The sequence below is a fragment of the Lepisosteus oculatus genome, chromosome 8 (genome assembly GCF_040954835.1).
Source record: "Lepisosteus oculatus isolate fLepOcu1 chromosome 8, fLepOcu1.hap2, whole genome shotgun sequence".
Classification (NCBI taxonomy): Eukaryota; Metazoa; Chordata; class Actinopteri; order Semionotiformes; family Lepisosteidae; genus Lepisosteus; species Lepisosteus oculatus.
The window spans coordinates 9,944,179-9,958,746 of NC_090703.1; the positions used below are offsets into that span (position 1 = coordinate 9,944,179).

A 14,568-nucleotide genomic window follows, 5' to 3' on the forward strand; every position below is an offset into this window, starting at 1 on the left:
AATAATTCAGTGTAGGGTGACACCTAGCGATTACTAAGATATTGCAGGCGAAAAGCGTCTAACAAAAGCTCTCGGCTCTAATGGATTGCCGTTCCACAAAACAGCACTTGCAGGCGTGAAGTGCGTCTGTGTGACGATTAATTCTTAATACCGAATTATAGGTACTACATTATTTTATTTATTTGAAGTGGGGGCGGACTAGGGTGCGAGGAAATATTCTTTTTGGTCTATTAATCCACTGTAATGCTCAGTAATATTGGGCAATCGTGGCTTAATAAATCCTGATGGCAAATTAATGTACATAGACATATCGATTAAAAACTCAAATACATGAATAAGGTACGGTATATGTATGACTTTGAACAAAAACAATTGACTCAAAACCTTCACTGTGGTTTGTGACAATTGTCACAGCTCTGGTTGTTAATACAGTTCGATAATTGCTCGATGAAACTCTTCTTCTTGGAAGCCCAGACTCGAAATTCATAAACATTTTTCTACCGCCACGGCCTTCAAAGGTTAACCTTAATTCTTACATTTGTGACATAGCTGAATGTCAGTGCAATTATACTCATTGAGAAAATCTTATTTATCTCACTATTATTGATGAGATATCAAAAACATAAAAATAACATAAAAGTCTTACTTCGCAAATGTAGCTCACATTCATTGGAATCTTCATGAGTCAGGGTTAACCATACACTGTATGAACAACCAATACGAAGCACTGTAGTATGAATCCATTCTATCTACCAATCACTAATCAATTACTAGTCAACACATTATCAGGTGCTGTTCTCTACAAGGCTATTTCTTAACTGTGAAACAGATTAACTGTGATCATCGAACAAAATGACTCATATTTAAAGAAATTCTAGTAAAGTACTGAGAGGTAAGGATTTCTGCACAGTACTGTGTGCAAAGGATTGAAGGAGCATGGAACAAGCTACTCAGCCAGGCTGTCCATTCTGAAACCCTTCCTTTCAAGAAAGTATTTAAACATGATCCAGCAGCCATATCACCCTGCAACTCACAACTGGCAACCCACTGAAGCTAAGCAGGTGTGAGCCTGGTCAGTACCTGGATGGGAGACCTCCTGGGAAAAACTAAGGTTGCTGCTGGAAGAGGTGTTATTGGCCAGCAGGGGGCGCTCACTCTGTGGTCCACGTGGGTTCTAATGCCTAAAATAATGCCTGTTCTAATTGTAAACAAGCGCCGTCCTTCGGATGAGATGTAAAACCGAGGTCCTGACTCTCTGTGGTCATTAAAAATCCCAGGTCATTTCTCGAAAAGAGTAGGGGTGTAACCCTGGCGTCCTGGCCAAATTTCCCATTGGCCCTTACCAATCATGGCCTCCTAATAATCCCCCTCTATGAATTGGCTTCATTACTCTCTGCTCTCCTTTCCACTAATGTGTGGGGAGTGTTCTGGTGCACTATGGCTGCTGTCGCATCATCCATGTGGGGGTGGTGGAGGGGAGACCCCATTACCTGTAAAGTGCTTTGAGTGGAGTGTCCAGAAAAGTGCTATATAAGTGTAAGCAATTATTATAATAATTATTATTATTATTATTATTATTATAACACCAGCAAGCACGGGGAACGAGTTAAAAGTGAGCTTACTTCCATACTCTGGTGGCTTTTTTGTATGAATGACATCCTTGTTAAAAACAAGCTGTCTTTGCAGTGCAACACACACTCGGCAAAGACACTGAAGCTTGTCCCCTCCCTTGAGACAAGCTCTGAGCATTACACCTGCCGAGAGAAACCAGCCACAGAACACCTCAGTCCCTTATTTCCCAAACCTTCACTTAGCGCTCTCATTGTGGGTTTAGCAGCCACATTGCAAAAATGTGAAAAAATATGATTTATTACCAGATTTGTTTTCTTGAAATAAGAAGATATCCTGCAGGGCATCTTGAAGCAAATAAAATGAAAGGAAGAGAGAGGGGTTAATAGACAATAAAATTATCCTGCAAGCCAACTCCTTCCCCAGCTGAACTCGGCACAAATCGACTCAAATTCCCTTTCGGTTTCCCCCCCTGCTCACATCAAACTGACTGCATTATAAATGGCCTCCAACATGATAGGACAGGCCTTTATTCCAAGGCACAGGGTTGGCCAGTTCTAGCAGTTTACAAAAACACCTGACAGCTGCAGGCCCTAGAGTAGATTGCACCAACGAAAAAGAAGACTAATACATTTAATATATATATATATTAATTCAGGTGGGTAGCTGCGTCAGCATACGTAGGCTGCAAAGGAACAATAGGTTTATTCCATGCTGAAAAAAAGATGTGGAACACCTGAAGAAGGCTCCACGGCCGAAACGTTGTGTTCTCTTTCTTCTTTTTTTCAGCATGGAATAAACCTACTACTTGTTCCTATATATATTAATGACAATTTAAGTTTTATTGTCACATATCACTTCTCTTTATGGACATTAATGCAAAATAAGGAAGAAATGTTCAAATATCCAGTTCATGTTTTGCTCTGTTTTAGGGTCCTGCAACTCTACACCCTCACATGGATCAAACCCATGAAACTGACATTTACTAGTTTATCATGCACTTGCACAGTTGATCAGAATCAGTGGCTCATAGTCTCACTTCTAATGATCTGATTTCAGCTGGGACATCCCTGAAGTCCACGAATCCACAAATGTCTACGGTCTACACTGTAAATCCGAGACTGAAATCGCTGTATATTTTCAGTAGTGCATTTCAGATCTGCAGCTACAAATACACATTGAATTTGCTGGGAGAAAGAAAGGCAGACAGAACGGCATCACATTAGAAGACCATTGTCTAAATATTTAAGTGAGAAAGTAAAGTCACTTTTCATGATTTCAAGAAGAATAAGTGTTGCAAACCCAAATGATATTGGGGCTATATACAATCATTTTACTGCCTAGAATTACTGCCTGTTAAGTGTTCATAGGTGGAAAGCAGGTGTATTTTTTGGTCTTGACTGACAAGTGTGAGCAAAGCAATGACAGATGTATTGCAGATCTATGAAAGACAACCTCTTCCGAGTGGGTTTTTTTTCCCTGTAGAAATGTTTACCACAGAAAGATGCGGAAGCCTAGTTACATCTGAAGGGCATATACTATATTCTAACAACAGCTTGGACCATGATAGTGAGCAATAAGTTCATAGGACAAGATGTGGAAAGTTTGTATCATCTTAGTTTATAGGATAGTGCACACTTTACTTCACTGTAACCCACTTGTTAACCCACTGTAACCCACTGGTTCCACCCCCAACGGCTTAAGACTTTCAGTATCAGCAAGACTTATATCCATAAAAAATGGGTGGATTTGAACTTAAGATTTCTATTAGATTCCTTCTGTTGGTGCAAATCTTGAGCATTAGGATTATGTGTCCCCTTTTGCAACACCCTCAGACCACACTTACCTGCTCAGCAATGCCACTGAAATATGGCCAAGAGAAACACCAGCCTCTGCCGTTTTCTCATCTGCTCTGCTTCTACAATCCAACATTGTGGAGATCTTAAAGAAAGGGAGTGATGCACGAGGACATCAGCAGAACTTCTGGATCTCAAGTAAACTTCAAAAGGAGTTGTATTTAAGCTCAGCAGACCACCTGCTACTGGTGCTCTTGGTACACACCCACTTTCTCCCTTCATGAGCAGATGTCAGTAGACTGTCAACCTTTCTTGACCAGGTTACTTGGTAGAAGCATTCTGGTCAAATGTTAGCTTCCATCTAGCATCCAACAACCAAGACTCCCAAAACACCCTTAATGACCACAGGGTATACACCCCCCTACTGGCCCTCCTAACACCATTTCTAGCAGCAACCTTAGTTTTTCCCAGAAGGTCTCTCAACCAGGTACTGACCAGGCTCAAACCTTCTGAGCTTCAGTGGGTTGCCAGGTATAAGCTACAAGGTGATATTGCTGGTACCTGTTGGGTTTTACATGCCCCACAAACTCTGTTAACCAACCCCAAAACCGAACAATCTAACTAAACTAAAGTTGCTTTACTGGACCATTTCCAAAGCAATCACCTACTCCAAAGCTGCATGCAAAATTTAACTAAAGGAAAACCTTATAACGTCGCTGAAAATAACTTTCAAATGATTAACTCTATTAAAGGTTCTGTGACGTAACAGAACTTGACTGGAATAAAACCCAGAGGACACGGCATCCTTGGGACAAATTGGAAGCACCTACTCCGATGAGAACGATGATCGTCAGTGATGAGAAATACTGAGAAACCTCCAGACTTTAAAAAACAACACGAATGCCACTTTGAGGGCTTGCCTGCACACTACCGTAACTGAAGATCGGCATTGAGAAGCAAGGGACTAAATGGAACTTGCAGCAATTGAACAGTGCATTGGTCTGATCCGAGATCTGATTTGAGATACTTACAAATCAAAACTTTATACTGTACACTTGACGGGTAATGAGTTTAATATACTACAGAACTAGACCTGACTAGGCATGGTCAAACACCGGTCATTGTGCAGGCTATATTTAATGAGGGAGCGTGTATTTGTGACACTTTACCTTGTAGAGTGAAAGGAGTGACAGGAATTAGATGTCAGCCATTGTCATCAGAAGACAGAAACGCACACACATACACAGAGAGCAGCGAGAAAGAAATTCAGTGCGTAAGAGCATCATTAAAGAAAGCAAAAAATACATCAAAAGCAGCTGTAAATGCATAATTTTATTATTTGCCAGCAAGAGAATGCACCAAAAATGCACCACGTCTGTCATTTTTCTTTAAATGCTTAAAAACCTTCCAAGGCAGTTTCTGCCTTCAGATCATAAGTCCAAAACTCACCAAAAACAAAAAGGGAGGGGGTGGGAGTCTTCGATCACTCTGGGGAGGACCCTTGGGGAAAATCTGAAAGGAGGAGACTTTGTGGTCTGCCTAGCTCTCACCAAGAGATGCCTTTTCTCGTAGATGAGACTAACACATTTTTAGAATAACGTTAAATTGACCCAGACGGAGGAGGAAAGGGTAAAAAATCCTTTCATTCCCATTGGGGATGACCCCTCTGAATTACATTATTTCCTCAAAGGGCAAATTTCAGTTTCGCGTTCCGAGTCTGAGGATTTAAAGCAGTCAACTCAGGACAGACTGCACCATTTCTGCTGTAACTTCTAGTTTGAACTCCAACTAGAAATGGTGCTCACATTTATCGATGGCTATTTCTTCTGATATGTAAAGCAAAATAAAAACTAAATCAGAACTTGTTTTTAGGGAAAAACCCAACACTCGAATCACTTTCAAACTAAGGTTCATCTCAACTGTTTTACATTGGCATACACCGGTCACCTAATGGCAATTAAAAATACACTTGTACCTCGACAGTAAAATAATCACTTTTAAAAACAATGTCTACCAAAAAAAACATCACAGGGGAGAAATCTTGGCCAGGTTCAGAAATTTAATCAATGCACTGGCATCAGATGAGGGGGAGATATTCTGCCTCTATGTTTGTGACTTGTCCATCCTTCCTCAGAGGTGTGAATGGGCTTTAATTTTATTTTTCAGCTTCCACTCAAACGATTTAAACCTGCGCATGCACGAGCATGTGTGTGTACCTGCTCGTCCCGGAGTGACACACCGCCGAGCGAAGCAGGATTTCCGTATAGAACAGAGCACCTTTCCAGCATGTTCTCACAACACACAGAAAAAAACCAATACGTACACATACACCCACACACTCATTCCGACACACGAGACGCAAGGAAAAAAAACTACGATAAAAATAAGTTCCACAAATGTCAGGATGTCGCGCTCGCTGCAGGTGGTTATACCTGTTTGTGTGATCCGTTCTTGCTGTAATGATTTGTAAAAAAAAAACCGCAGTCCACTGGTTCGACGCGTGGGAGGCGGCCCAGTGTGGCCGCAGCTGCCGGCGTTTCCGTGCTCGTTGTGCGACGGGACGCGTGCCGGACCCCCGCAACAAGCCCACCGCCCAGGCTCCCCGGTCGCAAGAAGCCCTCTGCACCCGGGCGCCTGCGGAACTCAATCTCTCTCTTTTGTTTTTTAATATATACTTTAAACTCTTTAATAGTTTCTGCATGTTCGACTGGTTTCCATTTTGTTTGTGGTGTTGAGAAGGAGCTTGTTCCTTGAACCCGTGACCAGGCTGGCGCGCCCCCGCTAACGAAGCCAAAGTTTGAGTCGCAGAGCGTCCACCCCATTTAAATAGTATCGGAAGAGCCGCTTGTCCCTCACAAAGCCCAGGTTTTCATACAATTTCAGGGCCGACTTGTTAGTGATCTCCGTCTCCAGCACCACCTGCGCAGCGGCACAAAGAGGTGAAGGTTGGGGGGGGGGAGGAGAGAGAGAGAGAGAGAAAACACCTGACGTTAAAATTGCTCAAACTACCCTCACAGCAAGTCTCTGCGACGTCACTACACAGAAGACGTAACCTTACAAAAACAGGTCACTGCTGCATTGCAGGTATTTTTCTTTAAAATGAAAACTTTTGAATGTAAAAACTGGAAACCTGATGCAATACTTTGTGGGAAGTAGCTCATCACCTCCATTACATGCACATCACATGAATCAACCACCGTATATGGTTAACCATGGGAATAACTTAGTCACTGATGTTAACTCACTTTGCGGAAAATATTTGTGACATTCACTAAACAGAATCTGGCTCTTACAATAAAGCTGTGTGGAGTCACGTTCAGCAGTCTCCTCATCAGATTACACGCACTTTACATGAAACGGTTTCCCCTTTAGCTGTAAAATGGTATCTACTCCCCATTTACTTTGGGTAATTTTACTGAAAATGGCTGCTCTTTTCTAAAGCACATACCTCATCACAGTCCCCATCCACCATGGCATAGATAGCCTTCTTTACCAGGTTGGTACCTGAAAGAGACAGACAGCTGACAAGTTAGAAGAATAAAGGAGAAGGCCGATTGCAAAGCAGGGTTATGATGTAGGTATGAAAGCACCAGATGTCTTACAAATAGGAAATTAAAGTGCCACTGACCCCGCAGCCCAGCAGAGGGAATGCTTACCGATGCCTTTCCTCCTATATTTGGAGTCCACAGCCAGCATGGCAATGTAGCCCCGTCGAAACATCTTTTTGTGCATGTCCAGCTTGCACACTATGGCACCCACACACTCCTCCCTCACCATCGCCTGCGGGACACACACAACACAGAGCAACACACAGGTCAGCACAACACCCACTGCTCAGTGCAGTTCAGAGTTAAACACACATGCTGCAGTCTGCAGTAAAGGACAGTAAAGGACTCCCAAGTGCAAAAACTAAGCCACTGCTGAGGTGAACAGGGATCGGGGACTGCTATCTCTCGATCAACACTGACATGGGAAAGCAGTCATTGTCGGGGCTCATTCCTTTGGACTTCTTCTTGAGCTGTTATGCATAAGCACCAGGAAGTGGAAAAGATATTCCTAAATACATACTATACAATGAAATGCTATGGAGATGAAATGTATATACAATGGCAACCAAAGACTTTCGGCCTCCACCAGGGAAACTAATGAATATGATTCAACGTAACAGCTCTTGGAGGGAAGAGCTAGTGAATGTGCCTCCAAGGCCTGAGCCCACCTGGGCAGGAGGCATAACTGCTTCTCTTCTGAACACTATCCTACCTTCCTGTGTTTTAGTCAAGCAAGCAAGGCTGGCACAAGAGAGAAAAATCAAGATTCATTTTCGGAGTAAAACATTGGATTATCAGCAATCCACTTTCCTTGGGGGAAAGCTCCACAGACAGTGCATGAATCTTGGCAGACTCAAAATCAGACCTTCTCACTGAGCTTTCTAGAAGAAACCTGTGAAGCCACATACGTGTAAGAAACAGCCTCTTCATTGCCCAGTAGTGTCATTACCCTGCATTAGGACCCAGAACCAACATACAGATGCCATGTCTCCAGCAGCACGTGGACACTGTGGATACTGCGTGTATAAGGCATGTGCTGGTCTGACCTGCAGCACTCTGCACGAGAACCTGCCTCTCCCAGGTTTATTCCCAGAGCCTGCTCAGTGGGGTGCTCACTCAGACAGGCAGGGGCTGTAGTAAGCAGGCTCTGAAGCAGAAAGCTACAGCTCTTTTCTCTGCCAACATGGTTGTTTACAACTTGAGAAATGAAGGGAAAAAAACACTTCACTTTCCACACAGCAACCTTTATGAACAGATGTTATGAACAGCCAGCGTTTTAAAGAAGTCTAGAATTTGGGCAAAGTCACTCAACCCTGACCAGGAGCCAACAGCAGGTCACTTCAGACTGTGTTTTTCCACAGTTAGGAATATCAAGACACGCACTGGCCCACACCTGACTTTACCCCGACTTGATCTACTTTATCAATGAGCACTCCATCAGCTGTTACTTTATGAGCAATAATTAAGCTTCATCATAAAACCTTGATAGAAATGATATCCTTCAAACAGAAGTTTCATTGTGAGAAGGCATTCAAGCAATTTTCAATTTCAAGTAACAATAAAACATTCCCCAGTTGCATATTAGTGTCTTTACCTGTTGAGTCACCATCTCAAGCCAATGTCCTATGAATCACATTAGTATTCACTGACAACAAAAGCCATCAAGTTTCAAAGAGAGCCAGCACTAAGGTCATGCGTCAGCATTACAGATAAGGGCACTGTTCCTAGACCTACTGCAAGAAGAATGATAAACTCTGCCCAATTTTTCTAAATCTACATGCTTGTACAAGAAATTAAAAAAATGATAAATCCAAAGATTTCAAAAGACCAAACATTACAGTCTTTAAAAGCATGAAAATATTTCCTTAGCTTCACATATTGTAAAGTAAGACCATTTCTGTCAGCAGCATGAACTGAATTTGCTAAGAAAAACCTGTCTTTCCTGCCCTAGGCTACACGCCCTCCCTCAAATTAACCTCATCATTCCACCATATATCATTTCAAAGGATGTGCTCAGTCTTATACTAGGCACATAATGATACTCAATGCAAGCTGCATAATACTTGCAATAATCAGTTTGAGTAAAGAAAATGCTGAAATGGATATTCAAAGCAAAAAAAAAAGCATAATTTAACCTGAAGCAAGGAAGAAACTATCTGAAATGAAAGCTCCCTTAATTGAGATCCTGATGTAGCAGGAAATTGGTGTAACACCCTTTCCTTCTTCAGGGTGTGATTTTTAAAGAAGATATAATACACAATTTACAAACACGGTGCTGTGCAGATTATTTTGCAATGTTAAGGCAGGGCAAAAGGACTGCATGCAGGTCTAGTGCCGAGCACAGTCCATTCACTTGGAAGCATAAAGAACTTTAAACAAAAAAAATATTGCTTAAAGAAATAAGCCTTCTATGGGCTGACAGTTCATGCACAACATCAGTGGGAACACAAACATACTCTTAAGGCAGCCAGACCCAGGATCACAGTAATACTTCAGTCACCTTATCCACTATCAGTAAAATATAAAATGTTGGAACTAGCCAATACCTCTGCTGAGCAAAGTAACCCATTCATGCAATTTATTCATAGCAATATTAAAGAACCAGTTACTGCCCTCAACTCATGTAGTTATGACAACCACACCCCTTCTGCTTTCCCAGTTCCTGCTGTTGATGGGACTTTAGTAAGAGAGTTCGTAGTTAAATTGAGACCTAGTACCGCACCCCTACTTGGTACGAACTTGTACATTTGTTACTAACATCTTAAATGAGTCCGAAAAACTGATTTGAAGTTTTCTGTTTTGACACCTGTTAAGATAAGATGACTAGGCCTCCCTGCTACTTAACAGCCACCTGATGTCCTTGATTTTGGCCTTCTTCCTCATAAAACACCAGACTCCACACCTGGTGACAGAGCCTTCTCCCGTGCAGCACCATGTCCATTATACACATTTCCCATATCCATTAGAGATGAATTCACTATCTCCAAACACGCTTAAACATCAGTCTTATTAATAAATCTTTCAATCTACAGTTTCATCTCCTGTTATCACACAGTCAGTTTGCCGGGGTTTGTTTGCTTCTGTTTTAGTTTAGCACTTATCAGTTGGTTGCAAAGAAACAACTGCATTATTAACAGAGAGGGTAATGGAAAACGTGGTCTCATCACATTAAACTTTTCTGTTCAGGGCTGTTCCTACCTTTCCATGGGTCTGAATGAGTTTGACAGCAGCCAAACCATTTTGATACCTACTAAAAATGGTAAAAGCTTATAAAACATCATAATCTGACTGCCACCTTGTAACAGTAATCTGTGATACTTTTTTTAGCCTCAGTTCTACCCTCTCTGCCCTATGGTTCAAGTTTCTCACATCATAATTTAGTCAATTACAAAGTAATTAATAACTTTAAAATTAAATATCAAATATGCTTGGCGCTTTCGCCCAAAAAAGTCTAAGAGTATGAGAGGATAAGAGGAAATATTAAAACATCATACAACTAAAAGCCCCAGTTAGAGGAGTCGAAACGACAGTTCCTTCAGTGTCAGAGCGAGGTTTTGGAAATCATCTCGGTATTACCCACCACTTGGACAAAAATGGAAGTATTTTATTACCATACCGATACGAGTGAAGTGATATTCCAGTAAAAGCTCATAAAATGCTATGTCAGAGTAACAAAAGACTTTAATTAAAATGAGCAATTCAATTAGACAATACATGGACCTTCAACGTCCATTTATTAGTTTAGCCACAGCGACAAAGTGTGTGCAGAGCTCTGCTACAGGGATCTGAACCCCAACTCATGCAGCTAATATCCCACAACCCACCCCAAAGCCGCACAACACACCACTTCACCAGTAAAATGGCAGTGTACGTACCAGAAAGCAGAGCTTAGGCCAGTTGTGGATGAAGTACCTGTAGGTGTAAATGGAGTAGGGCTCCGACAAGTCCTTAGTGATCAGCCTCATAATGTCCGGCATCTGCAGCTCAGACTCATAGCGCACGTACTGGATCGGCTCCTCATCCTCCCCCTGTTCTCCGCCAGAGCTATTCAGAACCACCCTCGCCATCTCCGACACCGCTGCCTCCACGGTGTAAGAGCCGTCCAGAGCGGCCTCCAGCTCCACGCCAGCCCCTGGAGTCCCGAGGCCTGCCACGGCCGGGGGGTCGGCAGGGGAAGGCCGGGGCTCAGTCCTGGCGCGGTCGCCTCTCCAGCTCGCCTCCTCCGACAGGGTCAGCATGCTGTTCATGCTGTGGTTGTTGTTCGAGTACGAGTGGTTTTGCGGCGGGCAGTGCTGCCCTTGGCAGCCGCTGTTGTTGATGTCGCCGAAATTGCTGCCCTCCTGGGCGCCAGCCCGAGCCCCGCCGGTGCCGTCGCGGTGCTCGGTGAGCGCCCCCGGGCTGTCAGACGGCCTGTGAGCCGGGTGATGGTGATGACTATGGAGGCGGCTGTGGTGAGTGCAGGCGAGGCCGTCCTCCGCGGCGTTTATTAAGCCGTTGAGTTGTTGCTGCTGCTGTGTCTGAGTATGGAAGTGGTGAACCGCCGGGTGAGAGTACAGGTGGTTCTGAGTTGCCTTGCTCGTCCCTTTCCCTTCACTTACTTGTTGCTGCTGTCCAACCCCGGGGATCGCTGCGTCTCCTCGTCCACAGCCACGTTCCCCCCCTTCCCCGGGTATGGCGCACCCAACCCCGGGGAAGGGAATAATCTCGGCCGGGGATGCAGGCAGCGCGCTAGGCCCAGGCGGCACCTCAGCCATCCCACTTCATTCAGGGAAAAATGGGGACGAAGAAGAATCACGAAAGAGAGATCCTGTTGGTCAGGGGCAGGTAAAAGCAATACCAATCCCCCCCGGGAATAACGATTAAAATATGCGAGTTTTGAGTCTTCTCCCTCAGGTCTCCTCTGGTCGTTACCCGTCACTCTCTCCTCGGCTTTCCTGCTCCCCGCTGCCGGAAAGTGGAACGACTGTCAGTACGACACCAAGAAAGAGGAGGAGACACTTTACGACACTCGTGGGAACCATGATTTCGCGAATATAGCCTGTAGATCGATTCGGCGGAAGCCGAGTTAGATCGGTTATGTGTTCAACATATATTATTGAGATTAAGAAGCGATCAGCCTAATTTACATTAAAATTAACAGTTTCATATTTTTATTTTAAAGAATGCTGTTAAAATATTGCATTGAGTAAATATGAAGCTTTATGTTTCATATTAACTTTATTATCGTTTAGAGCGCTAGGAAGACTGGGGCCGAAGCAGAATCACGAAAGACAGATCCTTTTGGTCAGCGCACTAAATGAGAAAATAGGAAAGTTTATATAAATGACAAGTTTAGGGAATCCTCCTTTACTTGTTTTAAGCGAGCTGTACAGTGGACATGTGATTCCAGTTTGGTTTACAATGTATGCATGCTATGTATACTCATGCATAAAGATAAATGTACTCGCAAACAATTCTAGAGAATAAAACAGACGACAGATTCTTACCAGCTGGATTATTCTGTACAATTAAAGAGATTTCACAGCACAAATACCTTCCTCTATTCTGGCATAGCAAACTATATCCCAAGTCTAGATGTGGTAGTGCAACACATTCCAGTTTAACAAAGTGCTGAGTCACCAGGAACATTCCAGAAGGATCTTGGTGGTCTCTGTGCTAACTAGCTACAGTATTAACAACGGGATGGGACTGCACCCCCTTATTTTGTAAGACGTCTTGCACTCAGGATCAACATCTGCAACCTATTATACATGAATCAGGTGCTGTCCTTTGTGCCAGTGAGTATAGTAGAGGCCCTTGTTTCTTGTGGTCAGTCAGAGCATATCCTCTGGTATATCACGTGGAAAGACGTGCTGTTTCTCAAAATAATCCGAGATGCTGTCTACACTGTCACACATGCTGCGGAGAAAGAGCAGCATCTGGGGATGGGTCCTGCGGACCCAGAACTTTTCAAATGCCTCTCGCTCTGAGTAAAAACGGGGGTGAGGGGACTGGTTTGGGTTCTCTTGCTCTGCTTCAGGTGTGTCTGCCCATTTTAAAACCATCTACGTAGACCTTAGAAGGAAATGGAGCCAATTATATAAGTTTGTTTGCTGTCATCTTTGTCCCTGGACTGTCATTGGACACATCAGAAGGGTACATTTTTTTCCAAGTGTGTAGGGCCTTGCTAAGTCTATCTGGCGCTGAAGTGTTTACACACACTTTGTGACTTCGGGATTTGACTGCTGTAAGAGGGCATCTACTCTAAACAACAGGCTTCAGTATGTCCAAAAGGATCCTATAACACCCATTCTATGTCCTTGGCACAGGCTCAGTTGAGAGCTGTTAAATTGGCTTTAAGGTTCTCCAGCTCAAATTAAGAGATCAGATTCACCCCAGGTGAAATCTTTGTTGTGGATCTTTAGAACTGGAAAAAGGAAAGGATCCATTCAGATAGGTAAACTGCTCTAGTTGGCCAGCCTATCTCTAGAGAAAAGTCCAGTACAGTTTTTATAATGGGAAGAAAGATTCCAGCAGAGGGCAGTACAGGCCAGAGACTTCGCTCTGCGTAGTATTTGTTGTTGCTCCAGTAGTAAACCTAACAAAATTGCACAAGCATTCTACACATTACTTCACTACACTGAAAGCATTATTCTGTCCAAATGACTGTTCCTTCTCACAGCACAAGCCATGTTCAATTTGGAGAACTAGCCTGTAGTGCATGTCAATGCTTTTAATGTTAAATTCATATTTAATTCCCCCTGTCCCGACGACAGTGGACCTTACAGAGAAAGCATTTATTCAGAACATTTCCATGTTGTTGGCTGTCCCTCCATTGACTGTAATACAAATCTATTGGCTTTTGGAATCACTTTACCCTTCCATGTTGTGTATTTTTAGTCCTAGCAAGAGCTGCTGTTATCCATTATCTTCGGTCACTCCCTTTTTTAACAGCTAGTGCTTGGGTTCAAATACACTGCTTGATGGATACAGGACTAAAAATGAATCCAGGGCGCCTTTGTGTCAAAAGAAAACATCAGGAGGGACTAGACAAATATAGATAGTGCTCTGCTGGAGGAGAGGCCAGGCAAATACAGATAATGCTCTGTCGTTAATGCAACAGCTCTGCAAGATGTCTGATCCCGCATGTCATCTGAATGACATGACATTGCCAGTGTTGTGTTGCTCTTTAAAGATGCAGAGAGACCTGCTCTGTGCCAGCTGTGCCGGCACATTCCTGTTGCCCAGCCCACTGTTCCGTGCGAAAGCGGTTTGTTTTCTCTCCAGCTCAGTTGCCTCATGCTAATTGTGTGCAAAGTTTTATCGGTTACACGGCCTGCCGTCTGTGCAGGTCTCTCCAGTTGGATAGTTGCTCCCTATTCAGTTTACCCGGAGAATCCACTGTCCTCTTTCTCTGGAATCAATTTCCACTCCTAATGTGCTGGAGAGGGGCGGACGCACTGAGTGCTTCAGACTCTTAAATATTGACTGACTTGGTAATGGCGTGTCCTGCTTGTGCAGATATGTGCGCTCTGCTGGGTTCTGTACAGAGACTAAAGCCGTGCTTGCTGCTTTGTTATCCCCCGACACACCTGTGGGATTGTGGTTGAGTGCTTGCAGAATAACGATGAACCCAACTAACAATGCAACATGGCAAATGACAGTTTCCTTTCATA

General features: G+C 43.5%; 1 protein-coding gene across 1 annotated transcript; it reads right to left on the bottom strand.

Annotated features, from left to right (window-relative positions):
- Window positions 1-4,684: 4,684 nt before the first annotated feature.
- Window positions 4,685-11,876, bottom strand: naa30 (N-alpha-acetyltransferase 30, NatC catalytic subunit). The gene is made up of 4 exons (XM_006632378.3): window positions 10,789-11,876; window positions 7,022-7,145; window positions 6,814-6,869; window positions 4,685-6,284 (listed from the first exon to the last, which is right to left on the bottom strand). Exons 1-4 carry the CDS (start codon window positions 11,665-11,667, stop codon window positions 6,147-6,149), a joined length of 1,197 nt encoding a protein of 398 aa, XP_006632441.1. The 5' UTR covers window positions 11,668-11,876; the 3' UTR covers window positions 4,685-6,146.
- Between the last annotated feature and the right edge of the window lie 2,692 nt (window positions 11,877-14,568).